The 18,593-nt window shown below is 41.1% G+C and overlaps 1 protein-coding gene across 20 annotated transcripts in view; it reads right to left on the reverse strand.

The window, feature by feature from the left end:
- Positions 1–18,302, reverse strand: part of Lcorl (ligand dependent nuclear receptor corepressor-like) — a 160,655-nt gene extending 142,353 nt beyond the window's left edge. For 5 of the 20 annotated variants that reach the window (XM_006503818.4, XM_011240709.3, XM_030254345.1 and 2 more), the window contains exon 1: positions 17,814–18,295. In XM_006503818.4, coding sequence (XP_006503881.1) covers positions 17,814–17,964 — 151 coding nt within the window. In that variant the 5' untranslated portion in view covers positions 17,965–18,295. Of the gene's footprint in view, positions 1–16,812; positions 17,293–17,813 lie in introns of those variants that run through there. The other 15 variants (NM_001359874.1, NM_001359871.1, NM_178142.5 and 12 more) reach the window with 9 other exon arrangements.
- Positions 18,303–18,593: the final 291 nt, after the last annotated feature.

Raw genomic sequence — 18,593 nt, forward strand, 5'->3', positions numbered from 1 at the left:
GGTCTTCATGTAGGTCCTCAAATAACTAGAGGGAGAGCTGTCTCTGATCTGTTGCCTAACATTGGATCCCCTTTCCCCAGCTGGGCTTCCTTGCCTGGCCTCAGTGGGAGAAGATATGCTTAGTCCTGCTGCAACTTGTTGTCCCAGGGTGTGGTGATACCCAAGGGGAAGGGATAATGGGGGGAAGAAGGACTTGTGAGGATAGGACTGTGAGGAGAGAAGGGAGGCTGCAGCCAGGATGTAAAAGTGAATAAGTAAATAAATTAATGAAAAAAATATAGACCTGGTTAATATTTATTCATTAAAGAATTTTTAAAACAAGGTTTTTCAGAATATTAAAATTAAAAAAAAGATATCCAGTATATGTTAGTTTGCTTTCTATAGTAAGCATTACATTGTTTCTGGTATATTTATCCACAGATACGATTTTGCAACAGTTCTAAGAGATTTTACAACCTTTTCCTTCTTCCTGGTTTCTACCAGAAAGGCTGCTTCAATGAGCAGGATTTGATCCTCTCTTCATCCATAGAGAAGGGCCATGGCTTCTCTGATCAGTGAATTTAAAAAGAGTCACTGAACAGGCACAGCCCAGTTCTGCTTCTTTTGCTCTGCTTCTCTTGCTTTGGGGGAGAGCCACCAAGGGAAAATCAGCCTGAAGAGATGGTATATGAGTGTTCTCCTCAAGTGTCTCACGGTCACTTTAGTCTAACTTGTCTCTATTCACAGTACAAACGATAATTTTGCCTTCATCTTTTGCCCTGTTTAATTTTTTAAATTGTTAAAACTTCAGGTAGAAAAAATGATGCCATCTGAATGTCCAATGTTTTCATTAGTACATCATAGACTGCACATTTTCCCAGCTTTGACACAAAATAACTGCTTCAATTAAGTTTCTTTAAAACAAAACAAAACAAAACAAAACAAAGCAAAAAGGCAAAGAAAAACCTGAAATTTTATCAACAATGGATGGTCAAAATGAAAAGTAACTACTTATCTGATTATGCTTATTACATATTAACAAAAATGATCAAAGGTTCTTATTTCTTCCTGGTTGAGACCATAATTTATTCTTCCATTCCTGCACCACACTCAGTGACTCCCATGCTAACTATTTTCAGGATATGTTATTTGTATTTGCTTGTACTATCCCTCTTAGCTTGTTCCCTAACTCAATTTATACTACATCTCTGAAACTCCAGGATCAGCAAACTATGGCTTGCAAAGCCAAATTTACTTTTTTATAAAAATAAGTTTTTATTAAAACACAGCCATGCTTATTCACTTAACTATTACTTTTGCATTACAACAGCAGAGGTGCCTAATGCCAGCAGAGACCAGATAACCCTTGGGAGTAAACTATCAGGCAGAACATACGTGTAGCTTGCTCACATTACATTGTGCTTCTCTAGTAAATCTATCACTGACTAGATGGGAAAGGCTGCTTATGCCCGTCTACCTGACTACTGTTCTAACTTGGCTTAGGCTAATATTTACTAACCATTCCTTTATAGTTAAAAGATTCTTAATCCTTGCTTTCCCTCCCATGGAACCTAGTCATTTGAGACCTTTTAATTAATTAATTGTTCATCTTCTCTTTTCATTAGCTTATAACATGTTAAGACTCCGTACCCTTAACCATAGTTCAGTCTTTATAAACAAAATCTAAATACAAACCGACTGTAAAAGGTAAGCATTTTAGCTCCACCCCCTCACACTTGCATCTCACATAAAACTCAACTCCTTTGAAAAGTTCACACTCTTAGGGGAAATATTTAGGAAGAAGCTTCTGTTCTTTGTATTTTACTCAGGCTTCTTAAAGGGGGAAAAAAAAAAAAGATTAACACTAACAACAGCTTTGTATCTGTTCCTTACTGGAACAGAGTGTCTTACTTCAATACAACCCTACTTAAGGCTAGTATTTTGATTCTAAATTTTTAAGTCTATGGAGGTTCAGAACCTAGTTTGGAAAAAAGAGAAATATAACTCCAAACAACTGGCACATAGGACTGAAAAGATTTGATGGTAAACAGAGTTGGGAGGAAAAAAAAAATCATACCTTTAAAGTGTATAACAGAATGATGTCATAAATCTAATAGTTAACTTGATTAAGAAAATATTTAAGTTTCATTCAATAATTCAAACCAAGTCCATCCCATTTCTTTACTCAGTATTCTGTTGCTATTAGTTCTCAGCTTTATTAAACTCTATATATACAAGAATTATGGAGATGGCTCAGTCTATAAAATGCTTGGTACTCGAGCATTAAGACCCCAGTGGTTAGAAGCAGGGCTCATGTCTGCAATCATAGATCTGGGAAGGCAGAAACAGAAGGATCTCTGGGGCTAATCTAACAAAATATGGAAACTCCAGATTTACAGAGATCCTCTTTCAAAAACTGAGAACAACTTAGGAAGACATCTAATGTTGATGTCTAAGCTCTACATGCATATGCACACACATATATGCATGTTATCCTCATGTGTCTATGCATACACACAGAAGTACACATACTTGCTCAGAACAAGATAAAGAAACAAAACAAGGGATCACGAGTGATGGGCGTTGTTACTGGGGATGGAACTCAGGTCATCAGGCTCATGTGTCAAGTGCTTTTACCCACTGAGCCATTTCGCCAGTCCTTAAAACATGCCCCATTTAATATGAGTACATTATCTCCATTTGAACATATTTGAGTTACTATTTAACCTGTTACAATACAGTTGTCATGTCCATAACTCCACTGAAATTTACCTAATCAAGATCACCTGGTAGCCTCATGTCGCCAACATATTGCACACTCCATGTTTCACATATGTACCAGACTCCTATCAACAGGTAACAGTCCATCTGGACAAAATCTTTTCTCCTTCCAAATATTGCTAACTCTCTGTTCTGGTTTACTGCTTATCTAATAGTATTATCTTTTCAGTATAAACACTGGGAAGGGTGTGAAGTTCTTTTTTCTACTTAAGGAATTTTAACATACCTTGGTGTGGTGCCAAATCCTTTACTATCCAATAGTTTACCCCATATCCCTAGTTAATCTCATTCATCTGCATAGATTTAAATATCTTTGTGCTCATATAGTTCTTTAACTAATATCTTTGGCACCAAAATACTACTATATAAATATTTTAACACTTTTCATTAAGCCAAAAGATAGCAAACACATGAGGAATGATATTATCTCAGTCCCATAAAATTCCCTGTAAAAGATGAATTATACCTGATTATAATTCCGTTATAGCGTTCCATCTAGCCCTTTCTACCATTTATGAAGACTCAGTCCCCTGTCTGTCAACACTGTGGTAAACATGAAGTCTAATGGACAAAATTTCCTCCAATATACACACCTTGCATAAACACATTACAGGAAAAAAATTCAAGCTGAATTAATGGAGAAATCTCTTAAGGTATTATCCATACAAGAATTTAGGGCCAAGTTAAAATTTCAAGGTGACTAAGGAAGGATCCAAGGCAAAAGATACAGCTACAATGATACCCAAGAATTTGGAGAAATAAGTAATAAATAAAAGCAGATGAAAAGGATTGTTGGTCTAAAGGACCAATACGGAAGGAACTGATAATCTATGACTAAATAGCTAAATATGGTTAAGAGCTTTTACTTGATAAACAGAGACAAATGAGAAGCATTAATGCCTTGTCAACTATGAAATCAAAGCAGCTACACAAAGACTCACTTTATGTTTTAGGTTGTTAAGTTACACCAGAAGAAAATAAAATCAGTAATGCATATACTGATATAAACCAAAACCTTATGAATTTGCCCAAGTGCTTGCACTATCACAAAAACTGAATCCAGGAACTATTACAAGGAAAATAACTTGGCAGCAGATTAAAGAAAAAAATCCCAACAGGCAAATGTAAGCAGAACAAAGTTATTGGCAACTACAAAAGGAAAGCAGATGCAGAAAGAAAAAAAAAAAGATTCATTTTATTCTTTTATTTTCTTTTTCTTTTTTTATTCTTTTATTTTCTAGCAAACACAAAAATTCATACAAAAAATTTTTATTTAGCTTAATTAAGAACAATGAGCTGCTCTTCAAAGATAGCATATTTTCTTAATTGTGCTTCAAGTAGTAGCAGATTGAACTGGACCCATCACCATTTCTTATCTACATTCTGTTACAAATAAAAACTTTTCAAATGATTCACTGATTACAAATTTAATCCTAAATATCTACTGTAATAAGGTTCTCAATATGGTAGACTTACAAGTTTTGTGCTTGATGAATGCTACTCTATGTACAATAGACACTTCTTGTCTTAAACGTGCTCAGAACACTTACACTACCCATGGTTGTGAAAATCAAAATTCAAAGTCTATGTTAAATAACAAAGGGTGGAGTATTTCATGTAACTTACTGAATATTATGGTAGAAGCACACTGTAAAAGCATCAACTGTTTATCCTAATGAATATGTGGCTAACTAGAAGCTGTGGTTTGAGCTACCATCTGACATATCAGGAATATCATACTGTGTATTGCTTGTTATAGAACACAAAATTCAAAATTTGAATGGTATCTGCTAAGTATGTATTACTTTTATGTCATTATAAAGTAGAATCTTATGCTTAACCACTCTAAGGGCAACCTATATATCTTAAGAAAAGAATATCATCAAAAAAGAAAACAATGAATACACGCAGAGTAGGACACTTTAACTTACAAGACTTATTAACGGAAAAATACATATATGACCAAAACAAAACAAAACAAAACAAAAATCTCATGTATCTTTGTGGTTCCTCCTAAGACTGAACTGAGGCAGAAATAAAGGCCAGTAGTGAAGGTCAGAGGAATATGTAGACTCATAACAGAAACTAATCACATGTGCTGCCAAGCGGGGAAGGTGGCACACCTTTAGCCAGCCCAAGACATAAGATTCTAAGGAATGAGAGATGACTAAGTGGTTAAGAGCACTTACTGCTTTTCAGATGAAGTTCACAATCTCCTCTAACTCCAGGATTCCACATCATACTTTAGCCTCGGAGGACACTCACACATATGACATAGACAGGCAGACAGATAGACAGACAGACAGAAAGACATAAATATAGGCAGACAGAAAGGCAGAGAGAAAGACAGACACACACACACACACACACACACACACACACACCCCTGTCTGCAGCCTATCTACACATTTTGCCAAAAACTGCAAAATTATTCAAATACCTATTTTTTTAAAAAAAGATAATTTCGACACATGCCTTAACCTATGTAACGGATTCCAATTGTGTAATGTACATGATGCGTGATGCAATGGTATCACAACTGCCACCACTTAAAATCAATGGACATTGTATTTCCTGGTGCTTGAAACAAGTTGTATAGCTAACACTCTCTGACAGCTGCCAAACCGATCAGTGACTCATTAATACCAATTTCTAAGTAAACCTACTCTTCTGTGATCCAGTGACAAAGGAGAACTCTGTGGTAAGAAAACAGAAGAGCAGGCAAGAAGAAACCAGAAGAAACCATCAAACCGACTACTAACAAGAAGGCTCATATCAACAAAAAAAACCTTAAGATGATTTAATATGATAGCGTTTCATTATTATTGTTATTACTATTGTACTTCTTGTACACGGGTTACTGCTATCAACTCCTGGTTGGCCTAGAACTTGCTATGTACATAGGATTAACCTTGAAAACACAGTTCCTCTGCTCTGCCTCCAGAATGCTGTTACTAAAGGTAATGTGTGCACCACCACACTTAGTAATAAAGTTTTTAATAAGCTACAAACTAATTTCTTATATCCGTGACTAAAGATTCCTTAGAATTTAGAATGGTAAATGTAAAATCAGTCATACAGAAAAATCAATACTAAGTTACGTGATTTTTAAACTCTGTAACACTATAGCTTATAGACAACTGGAAAATACAAAATGTAAACTCTTGTTTTTACTTTAACATGCTCCATAATCTTTTTAAATCATCCAGCACCATTTCCATCAAGTCTACTGACAAAAATTATAAAGCCCAAGCATTCAAGAACCAAAGGAAAAAACATCACCAATGATAGCTAGCATTTAGTGGGTGCTTTCTTTTATCACAAATTAACAAACTTTATCTCTAGCAACCCAGCTCTCTCCAAATTAATTATTAAACAACTGAAAGATAAAATACAAACAAAAAACCAAAACAACAACAACAAAACAAACCTTGGTAGACAGTGCCACTACTAGGTGCCACACTCAGAAGTCTAGCTCCAGAGCTGATTTTCTTATGATCTGCTCATTCTACACTAACCATATAAAAGATCCGAGTAAAACGATACATTTGGTTATTATGAAGAAATTTTTAAAGTAAGTGGTACCATGGAAATCAAGAAAACTAAACTGTCCAATTAAGTCCACTTGCTACCTGTTGCAGTAAATATAATCTTCAAATTGAGATGTACCACAAATATAAAATACCCAATTGTAAAACATAAGTAGTACTAACCCAACTTCTCAACAATTTGTACATGGATTAGTACAAAAATGATAGTATTTTTAATAAAAATATAATAGACTAAATGTGTTTTAATGAGGTAGATTAACAGAAGATTTAACATTTCATATTTGGTGCCAATTACTACTGAACCAGTCTTATATAAGACACTAGTGTTTTATAGAATATTTCTAAGCCAATCTTTTTCTTGTTTTATTTTGTAGTCTTAAGAAAAAATATACTTTTATATATGAAAAAACAGGGATTAATTAAAAACAGATTCAAAACCTTCTGCTTAGTTTTGGTATCTAAACTTACTTTTTGCCTAAAAAAATTAAAGGTCATTTTAGTGAAGTGACTAATACCAAATCTGGGACCATAAAATATATAAATGTGGACTATCTTGTTCAGAAATATATGCATGTCTGCACCATACACACAACACACACACATACACACAAAATGGGGGGAGCTTTGAGTTTAGTTAAATCTGCCACAATTTGAGATTCAAAATAACGACAGTGGCAGATTTTTATCTTTTAGTATGAATTCATAAAATCATGCAAAGTATAACTGTATAAGTATCAATTCTTAAAACAGGGACAAAACCAGAAAACTGACAGATGCTAACTTTTGATGAGGTGATGGCAATACGCTGTTCTTGAAAGTACTTTCCCATAAGTTGCATATTAATTACAAAATGAGGAATAATTTTCAGAGAAAAATATAGTAAATATCTTGACCAAATTTTAAGGTTGACACACACCAACACTTTGAACTTCAAAGCACAATGTGTTGAGAAAAACAGAACATTTCTTCAGCAGTATTCCTACCAAATGCATAACAATTTAATCATGAGAAATCAACAATTCCAATTTGAGGGACATCGTCAAAATAATGCCCTGTATTTTTTTTATTATGTCAAGGCCAAAAAATACAAAGAAAAATTAAAGAAGTCTCCCCAGTTAAAAAGTACTAGAGACATGATAACCAATAAATAAACTTTATTTTCTTAGAATGGATCATTATAAGAGCTAGGGAACATACAAGAGATGGATAGAGAAAATAGATAAAATTTTAAAATGAACTATAAATTAGGTAGTATATGCTAACAGTGTCATTGCTTTTTGGAATAATGAAAAGTTTAGGTGCAAAGATGTCTTCAAATTACTCTCAAATTGGTGTGTGTGTGTGTGTGTGTGTGTGTGTGTGTGTCAGAGTGTGTGTGCATGCGTGAGTCCAGGACAAAAAATGAAAATACAACAAGATATGAAACAATTGGTTTAACAGGCAAGTGTAACTATTAGTTCCTGATTTGACAATTTTAAGTAGGGAATTATACCAAAATTATTTTTTTCAAAAACTGTCCTGTCCTAGCTTAAATATTTTAATTACTTTTCAAGTCTGAATAATGTTTTAAGCTGCATTAATATATTTATCTCATGTTATACTTAGCTGTTTTTAATTTTATAAATCATTAGATACTAATTATATTACTTATTCCATAAGGAATAATGTTCAGTGTCATTCTGGTTAGTAGATACTAATTACACACTCTATAAAATATGAGACTGTGTCTATTAATGTTCAGTAGAATTGTAAACACTAGGATAATAGTCTCACATCCAAAGCATTCAAGCATTTGTTACATGGGGATATTCAAAATTATACTCTAGCATAGAAAGATTATAAAAAGTCCATTATAAACAGAGCCATTGATTGGGACAAAACTTAAAGGACATTTTTAAAATTTAAAACAAAACCAGAGGCGGCGCCATCTTTAGCTCCAGACAGCCGGCCACCTTCCTGGTGAGAGCACGGGGGTCTGCCTGGCCTGAGAGGTTTGTGGCACAGGCGCCGGCGGGAGCCTTCTTGGCTCCGGGACTCCGCGGAGGGCAGGCTGCACGGGTGACCGTGTGGAATACAGAGTGCCAGCCGTTTCTGGGACGGGCGAGAGAGTCGCAGAGCTTCTGGGCGGCGCCATCTTCAGCTCCAGACAGCCGGCCACCTTCCTGGTGAGAGCACGGGGGTCTGCCTGGCCTGAGAGGTTTGTGGCACAGGCGCCGGCGGGAGCCTTCTTGGCTCCGGGACTCCGCGGAGGGCAGGCTGCACGGGTGACCGTGTGGAATACAGAGTGCCAGCCGTTTCTGGGACGGGCGAGAGAGTCGCAGAGCTTCTGGGCGGCGCCATCTTCAGCTCCAGACAGCCGGCCACCTTCCTGGTGAGAGCACGGGGGTCTGCCTGGCCTGAGAGGTTTGTGGCACAGGCGCCGGCGGGAGCCTTCTTGGCTCCGGGACTCCGCGGAGGGCAGGCTGCACGGGTGACCGTGTGGAATACAGAGTGCCAGCCGTTTCTGGGACGGGCGAGAGAGTCGCAGAGCTTCTGGGCGGCGCCATCTTCAGCTCCAGACAGCCGGCCACCTTCCTGGTGAGAGCACGGGGGTCTGCCTGGCCTGAGAGGTTTGTGGCACAGGCGCCGGCGGGAGCCTTCTTGGCTCCGGGACTCCGCGGAGGGCAGGCTGCACGGGTGACCGTGTGGAATACAGAGTGCCAGCCGTTTCTGGGACGGGCGAGAGAGTCACAGAGATTCTGGGGCGGCACCATCTTCAGCTCCAGACAACCAGCCACCTTCCCGGCAAGAGCCACAGAGCTTCTGAGGCGGCAACATCTTCGACTCCAGACAACTGGCCACCTTCCTGGCCAAAGCAACACAGCTTCTGGGAAAGATCCTGTTTTGGGCCTTCACCTTCAGCCAGGAGGAGGTCCAAACACCAGATAACTGTACACCTTCCCTGAGAGAGGAGAGCTTGCCTACAGAGACTGCTCTGACCACTGAAACTCAGAGAAGAGAGCTTGTCTCCCACGCCTGCTGATAGAGGGTAACAAAATCAACAGAGGAACAATCTTTTAACAAAGACAACTATAACAACTAACTCCAGAGATTGCCAGATGGCGAAAGGTAAACGTAAGAATCCTACTAACAGAAGCCAGGACCACTCACCATCATCAGAACCCAGAACGCCCACTTCGCCCAATCCAGGACACCCTAACACACCTGAAAAGGTAGACCTGGATTTAAAAGCATATCTCATGATGATGGTAGAGGACATAAAGAAGGAATTCAATAACTCACTTAAAGAAATACAGGAGAACACTGCTAAAGAGTTACAAGTCCTTAAAGAAAAACAGGAAAACACTGCTAAAGAGTTACAAGTCCTTAAAGAAAAACAGGAAAACACAACCAAACAGGTAGAAGTCCTTATAGAAAAACAGGAAAACACATCCAAACAGGTGATGGAAATGAACAAAACCATACTAGACCTAAAAAGGGAAGTAGACACAATAAAGAAAACCCAAAGTGAGGCGACGCTGGAGATAGAAACCCTAGGAAAGAAATCTGGAACCATAGATGCCAGCATCAGCAACAGAATACAAGAGATGGAAGAGAGAATCTCAGGTGCAGAAGACTCCATAGAGAACATCGGCACAACAATCAAAGAAAATGGAAAATGCAAAAAGATCCTAACTCAAAACATCCAGGAAATCCAGGACACAATGAGAAGACCAAACCTACGGATAATAGGAGTGGATGAGAATGAAGATTTTCAACTCAAAGGACCAGCAAACATCTTCAACAAAATTATTGAAGAAAACTTCCCAAATCTAAAGAAAGAGATGCCCATGAACATACAAGAAGCCTACAGAACTCCAAATAGACTGGACCAGAAAAGAAATTCCTCCCGACACATAATAATCAGAACACCAAATGCACTAAATAAAGATAGAATACTAAAAGCAGTAAGGGAAAAAGGTCAAGTAACATATAAAGGCAAGCCTATCAGAATTACACCAGATTTTTCACCAGAGACTATGAAAGCCAGAAGAGCCTGGACAGATGTTATACAGACACTAAGAGAACACAAATGCCAGCCCAGGCTACTATACCCAGCCAAACTCTCAATTACCATAGATGGAGAAACCAAAGTATTCCACGACAAAACTAAATTCACCCATTATCTCTCCACGAATCCAGCCCTTCAAAGGATAATAACAGAAAAAAACCAATACAAGGACGGGAACCACGCCCTAGAAAAAACAAGAAGATAATCCCTCAACAAACCTAAAAGAAGACAACCACAAGAACAGAATGCCAACTTTAACAACAAAAATAACAGGAAGCAACAATTACCTTTCCTTAATATCTCTTAATATCAATGGACTCAATTCCCCAATAAAAAGACATAGACTAACAGACTGGCTACACAAACAGGACCCAACATTCTGCTGCTTACAGGAAACCCATCTCAGGGAAAAAGACAGACACTACCTCAGAGTGAAAGGCTGGAAAACAATTTTCCAAGCAAATGGTCTGAAGAAACAGGCTGGAGTAGCCATTCTAATATCGGATAAAATCGACTTCCAACCCAAAGTTATCAAAAAAGACAAGGAGGGACACTTCATACTCATCAAAGGTAAAATCCTCCAAGAGGAACTCTCAATTCTGAATATCTACGCTCCAAATGCAAGGGCAGCCACATTCATTAAAGACACTTTAGTAAAGCTCAAAGCACACATTGCACCTCACACAATAATAGTGGGAGACCTCAACACACCACTTTCATCAATGGACAGATCGTGGAAACAGAAACTAAACAGGGACACAGTGAAACTAACAGAAGTTATGAAACAAATGGACCTGACAGATATCTACAGAATATTTAATCCTAAAACAAAAGGATATACCTTCTTCTCAGCACCTCACGGGACCTGCTCCAAAATTGACCATATAATTGGTCACAAAATAAGCCTCAACAGATACAAAAATATTGAAATTGTCCCATGTATCCTATCAGACCACCATGGCCTAAGACTGATCTTCAATAACAACATTAAGAATGGAAAGCCAACATTCACGTGGAAACTGAACAACACTCTTCTCAATGATACCTTGGTCAAGGAAGGAATAAAGAAAGAAATTAAAGACTTTTTAGAGTTTAATGAAAATGAAGCCACAACGTACCCAAACCTTTGGGACACAATGAAAGCATTTCTAAGAGGGAAACTCATAGCTCTGAGTACCTCCAAGAAGAAACGGGAGAGAGCACATACTAGCAGCTTGACAACACATCTAAAAGCTCTAGAAAAAAAGGAAGCAAATTCACCCAAGAGGAGTAGACGGCAGGAAATAATCAAACTCAGGGGTGAAATTAACCAAGTGGAAACAAGAAGAACTATTCAAAGAATTAACCAAACGAGGAGTTGGTTCTTTGAGAAAATCAACAAGATAGATAAACCCTTAGCTAGACTCACTAGAGGGCAAAGGGACAAAATCCTAATCAACAAAATCAGAAATGAAAAGGGAGACATAACAACAGATCCTGAAGAAATCCAAAACACCATCAGATCCTTCTACAAAAGCTTATACTCAACAAAACTGGAAAACCTGGACGAAATGGACAAATTTCTGGACAGATACCAGGTACCAAAGTTGAATCAGGATCAAGTTGACCTTCTAAACAGTCCCATATCCCCTAAAGAAATAGAAGCAGTTATTAATAGTCTCCCAACCAAAAAAAGCCCAGGACCAGATGGGTTTAGTGCAGAGTTCTATCAGACCTTCAAAGAAGATCTAATTCCAGTTCTGCACAAACTATTTCACAAGATAGAAGTAGAAGGTACTCTACCCAACTCATTTTATGAAGCCACTATTACTCTGATACCTAAACCACAGAAAGATCCAACAAAGATAGAGAACTTCAGACCAATTTCTCTTATGAATATCGATGCAAAAATCCTTAATAAAATTCTCGCTAACCGAATCCAAGAACACATTAAAGAAATCATCCATCCTGACCAAGTAGGTTTTATTCCAGGGATGCAGGGATGGTTTAATATACGAAAATCCATCAATGTAATCCATTATATAAACAAACTCAAAGACAAAAACCACATGATCATCTCGTTAGATGCAGAGAAAGCATTTGACAAGATCCAACACCCATTCATGATAAAAGTTTTGGAAAGATCAGGAATTCAAGGCCCATACCTAAACATAATAAAAGCAATCTACAGCAAACCAGTAGCCAACATCAAAGTAAATGGAGAGAAGCTGGAAGCAATCCCACTAAAATCAGGGACTAGACAAGGCTGCCCACTTTCTCCCTACCTTTTCAACATAGTACTTGAAGTATTAGCCAGAGCAATTCGACAACAAAAGGAGATCAAGGGGATACAAATTGGAAAAGAGGAAGTCAAAATATCACTTTTTGCAGATGATATGATAGTATATATAAGTGACCCTAAAAATTCCACCAGAGAACTCCTAAACCTGATAAACAGCTTTGGTGAAGTAGCTGGATATAAAATTAACTCAAACAAGTCAATGGCCTTTCTCTACACAAAGAATAAACAGGCTGAGAAAGAAATTAGGGAAACAACACCCTTCTCAATAGTCACAAATAATATAAAATATCTCGGCGTGACTCTAACTAAGGAAGTAAAAGATCTGTATGATAAAAACTTCAAGTCTCTGAAGAAAGAAATTAAAGAAGATCTCAGAAGATGGAAAGATCTCCCATGCTCATGGATTGGCAGGATCAACATTGTAAAAATGGCTATCTTGCCAAAAGCAATCTACAGATTCAATGCAATCCCCATCAAAATTCCAACTCAATTCTTCAACGAATTAGAAGGAGCAATTTGCAAATTCATCTGGAATAACAAAAAACCTAGGATAGCAAAAACTCTTCTCAAGGATAAAAGAACCTCTGGTGGAATCACCATGCCTGACCTAAAGCTTTACTACAGGGCAATTGTGATAAAAACTGCATGGTACTGGTATAGAGACAGACAAGTAGACCAATGGAATAGAATTGAAGACCCAGAAATGAACCCACACACCTATGGTCACTTGATCTTCGACAAGGGAGCTAAAACCATCCAGTGGAAGAAAGACAGCATTTTCAACAATTGGTGCTGGCACAACTGGTTGTTATCATGTAGAAGAATGCGAATCGATCCATACTTATCTCCTTGTACTAAGGTCAAATCTAAGTGGATCAAGGAACTTCACATAAAACCAGAGACACTGAAACTTATAGAGGAGAAAGTGGGGAAAAGCCTTGAAGATATGGGTACAGGGGAAAGATTCCTGAACAGAACAGCAATGGCTTGCTCTGTAAGATCGAGAATTGACAAATGGGACCTAATGAAACTCCAAAGTTTCTGCAAGGCAAAAGACACCGTCAATAGGACAAAAAGACCACCAACAGATTGGGAAAGGATCTTTACCTATCCTAAATCAGATAGGGGACTAATATCCAACATATATAAAGAACTCAAGAAGGTGGACTTCAGAAAATCAAATAACCCCATTAAAAAATGGGGCTCAGAACTGAACAAAGAATTCTCACCTGAGGAATACCGAATGGCAGAGAAGCACCTGAAAAAATGCTCAACATCCTTAATCATCAGGGAAATGCAAATCAAAACAACCCTGAGATTCCACCTCACACCAGTCAGAATGGCTAAGATCAAAAATTCAGGTGACAGCAGATGCTGGCGTGGATGTGGAGAAAGAGGAACACTCCTCCATTGTTGGTGGGATTGCAGGCTTGTACAACCACTCTGGAGATCAGTCTGGCGGTTCCTCAGAAAACTGGATATAGTACTACCGGAGGATCCAGCAATACCTCTCCTGGGCATATATCCAGAAGATGCCCCAACTGGTAAGAAGGACACATGCTCCACTATGTTCATAGCAGCCTTATTTATAATAGCCAGAAGCTGGAAGGAACCCAGATGCCCCTCAACAGAGGAATGGATACAGAAGATGTGGTACATCTACACAATGGAGTACTACTCAGCTATTAAAAAGAATGAATTTATGAAATTCCTGGCCAAATGGATGGACCTGGAGGGCATCATCCTGAGTGAGGTAACACATTCACAAAGGAACTCACACAATATGTACTCACTGATAAGTGGATATTAGCCCAAAACCTAAGATACCCAAGATATAAGATACAATTTCCTAAACACATGAAACTCAAGAAAAATGAAGACTGAAGTGTGAACACTATGCCCCTCCTTAGAAGTGGGAGCAAAACACCCTTGGAAGGAGTTACAGAGACAAAGTTTGGAGCTGAGATAAAAGGATGGACCATGTAGACACTACCATATCCGGGGATCCATCCCATAATCAGCTTCCAAATGCTGACACCATTGCATACACTAGCAAGATTATGCTGAAAGGACCCTGATATAGCTGTCTCTTGTCAGAGTATGCCTGGGCCTAGCAAGCATAGAAGTGGATGCTCACAGTCGGCTATTGGATGGATCACATGGCCCCCAATGAAGGAGCTAGAGAAAGTACCAAAGAAGCTAAAGGGATCTGCAACACTATAGGTGGAACAACATTATGAACTAACCAGTACCCCGGAGCTCTTGACTCTAGCTGCATATGCATCAAAAGATGGCCTAGTCGGCCATCACTGGAAAGAGAGGCCCATTGGACACGCAAACTTTATATGCCCCAGTACAGGGGAACGTCAGGGCCATAAAAGGGGAGTGGGTGGGTAGGGGAGAGGGGGTGGGTGGCTATGGGGGACTTTTGGTATAGCATTGCAAATGTAAATGAGCGAAATACCTAATAAAAAATGGAAAAAAAAAAAAAAAAAAAAAAAAAACAAAACCAGAAATGAATCAGCGGAGTAAATCTAAGGCAAAGACATAGGTCCCATATTTATAAAGGAAATATTTCTAGATGGCTGCAAACATTTTCTCTTGTCAATCACTATAATGATTCACTGACAGTGTAGATAACTTCCTTCCCAAAATTTTCAGACAATATACATTCACAAAAAGATAATCCTATTTTTTAACTAGTTAAGTGAAGACGCAAGGTTTCAAGAAACTTCATTTGCGACATAATACCAGTTGGCTATATAACCTGAATATGTTTATGATTTTGAACTCTTGCTGAAAACCAAGACTTAAATCATTTTCCTTCTCAATAGCCAGAATGTTTTATATAAAAAGGTATTTCAATCAATAAGAGCACTGACTATTCAATATAGAAATGTATATATTTATACATCTACACATAAGTCACACACATACATATAAGGAACAGGAAGTTTTTCTGCAAAGTATGTATCATAGCAAAGCAGCTTAAAATAATGACTTTTATCACCAATTCACACCACTACTAAATGAGACCACTCCCACAACCAACAGATGTATATTCTATTTAGAAGGGTTTTGTTACTTAAAACTAGCAATGACAAAAACAATATACAAGATGGATCTCAGCAGGTCTCTAAGACAAAAACTGTGAAACAAGTTCTCAAATATGGCTGTTTCTCAGGAAACATTTTCATGTATGGTACAATATAACTGTGTATAACAATGAAAGTGCAATACAGATTACAGAATACTAAATATTAAAAAAATTAACCTCGTTTCCCATTAGATCAAATTAATTTGTTTCACTTAATCAAAATTTTACTTTCAAAAGTACATTTCTTTTATTCAAAGTCATACTAAATGTATTTAGTGACACAACATGAGAAAAACAAATAGTCAAATACTGTAAAGCACAACTTAAGCATGCTCATCTTCAAATCACTGGATGCCTAACAGTGCTGTGAGCCGGTACTACAATGCTGTCAGTGCTATTTGTTGGGACACCACAAGAAGGAACGCGACTATTTCTAGGCGGGTTTTTAACGGAACAGATCTAAACAGAAGTAACTGTCAAAACGAATCCACTTTGCATTCATGAAATACAAGTACGGACACACATTTAGTATGGGTTGTTTTTTTTTTCCCACACCACACCCCCGCTTCCATATAACTTTGCCACAGATAAAACCAAAATACATTTTAGAGAGGTGACACACTGCTCTTAAGAGCAAACTGCTTAAACATCGCCGAAATGCTCCTAAATCAGAGTGCCCTCCCTTCTGCTTATATATATATATATAATTCTGTATGGCACATTACTGAACTGGAGTTGCATCTGGTTTCATCTACTATGATTAGTGAAAACAAGACAGACCTTAGGGCTCTACCCAAGCAAATCTGCGAGGGATGGGGAAGGGGGACAGGGCGCGAGGTGGCGCAAGAACAGATGAAAACACGGTTAGGAGAGAGTTGTCTTCCCAAGGAACTGAGCTTACTACACTCAACTCCAAAGGCTGACACCTACTCGTCAGAAAAGAAAACCGACGCAACCACCCACTCCTAACACCGACCAGCCTCCACTCCCACCTCCTCCCCTCAAAAGCTACCCCGTAACCCCTGCCGAAGCACACCCTCCGCTCGCAGCCCCTCTGTTGCACTGAACCAACCTGCTGGGTAACAGCTGTGGGCACACGTCGCACTCTGAGTGAGGAAAAGCAGCGACCGCAACAAGGTAAGGGAGTCCCAGTACTTCCCGCTACCCGGAGCAGCCCACTGAATGACAGCCGGGAGCGCGCAAGTTTGAAGCAAAACCGATCAGACCCCACCGAAACGGAAAACTGAACTGCATTTGAACAGGAATGGGAGGCGGGGAGGGCTACGCGAGTCCATCACATGACAGCGAAAAGAGGACCGGAGTCGTCGGGGCGTCCTCAAGGAAAGGGGGGGGGGGCGTGGGGAGGGTGCCGTCGCCATAGCAACACCCCCCATCCGTCCAGACTTCCAAAGAGGGAGGAAGAACTTCAAATCCCAACCGTCAGCTCGAGCGGCTCCTTCTTAAAGGGGTACACACAGATCCGAGGCCACTCGCAAGAGGGCAGAGGCGGCCGCCCCCCGCCCCTCAGGCGCCGCCCCCATCGCCCCTCGACCCTCTCCCGCCCCCCGCCCCCCGCCCCGCGAGCGCCCCGCAACCCCTGGTCCCGCGTCCCAGGAACTAGGCAGCGTCTTCGCCGCCAGCCCCAGGGCCGCAAGAAGGGGGTGTGTGAGCGCCCGGCCGGGGGCGCGGACCGGCTCGCCGCTCCAGGGTCCCCTCCGCCCCGGTGGAGAGCCGCGGTGACAGGGGCACCGGCGGGTGGCGACGGGCGCCGAGGAGTTTCGGGGCAGCACGAGCGGGCGGGCTGCTTCCGCGGGGTGCTCGGAGAGTGGGTCCGAACTAACAGTTCCCCGGGAGCTCGGAGCCGGGCAGGCGGGCGGCGGGGCGCGGACCGCGCCGGGCAGGGAGCCCCGAGACAAAAGGCGCCGCCGGGGCCGCCGCGCCGCCGCCGCCGCCGCTCCCATCGCTCCCCATTGAACTGACCCGAACCGGAGCTCCAACTACACCCCTCAGCCACAAACTCCTCCGGCAGCCGCACCGTGGCGCCGAGCCCGGCCCGGCCCGTGTCTCTCTTACCTACACAGTGCATGAGGCGGTGGCGCCAAGAGTCGAGTTCCCGCCGGAATCCTCTCCTCTCCGCCGCGCACCGAGGGCTCCGGCACTGAGCGGCAGCGGCGGCGGCGGCAGCAGCGGCGGCAGCGGCCATTCTCTCTCTTCCCTTGTCCATCTGCGTCCCGCGTCACGCGCCCTCATTTACATACGAGCGGCGCAGGCACGAGGCAGGGGCGCGAGCCCTCGGCGCGAGCCCCGGAGCGCGCGCCCCCCGGAGGGGGGTTGATTGACACGTGTCACTACCTTCCTCCTGCCCTCCCCTCCCCCTCCCACCGCTCCCTCGGGGAGAGGCGGGGAGGGAGCGCGGAGAGAAGGAAGCAACCTGCCGCTTCCGCTGACCCCGCCTCCTTACCCACTCCCTTCCCCTCCTCCCCCCAGAGTTTACTCAGGCAAGCCATACTGCTCCCGCCGTCCACGAAAACCCTGAGCGGGAGCGAGAAACCCGGAGGCCAGCCAGGAACCCGCGTGCTGAAGGAGCGGACCAGCAACGCCTCCCTTCTGCCCTCGCGCGGAGCGCTGGAAGTCCGAAGACTTCATTTCCCAGCCTCCATTGCGTGCAGGTCCCGTAGAGGAGCGCAAGAGAGCGACGCTGTGCCCTCTGGGCTTTGTAGTCCTCTCGCGTTGAGCGCTCTCCTAGCCTAGCCAGTTCGCACTTTTCCAGATAGCAGCTCGGCCCCAGACTTCTAATGTTTTGCCCCCAGTGGGTTTAGCCTCTAACTCCCTCCGCCCAAATGCTTGCTTCCT

The sequence above is a fragment of the Mus musculus genome, chromosome 5 (assembly GCF_000001635.26).
Source record: "Mus musculus strain C57BL/6J chromosome 5, GRCm38.p6 C57BL/6J".
NCBI lineage: Eukaryota > Metazoa > Chordata > Mammalia > Rodentia > Muridae > Mus > Mus musculus.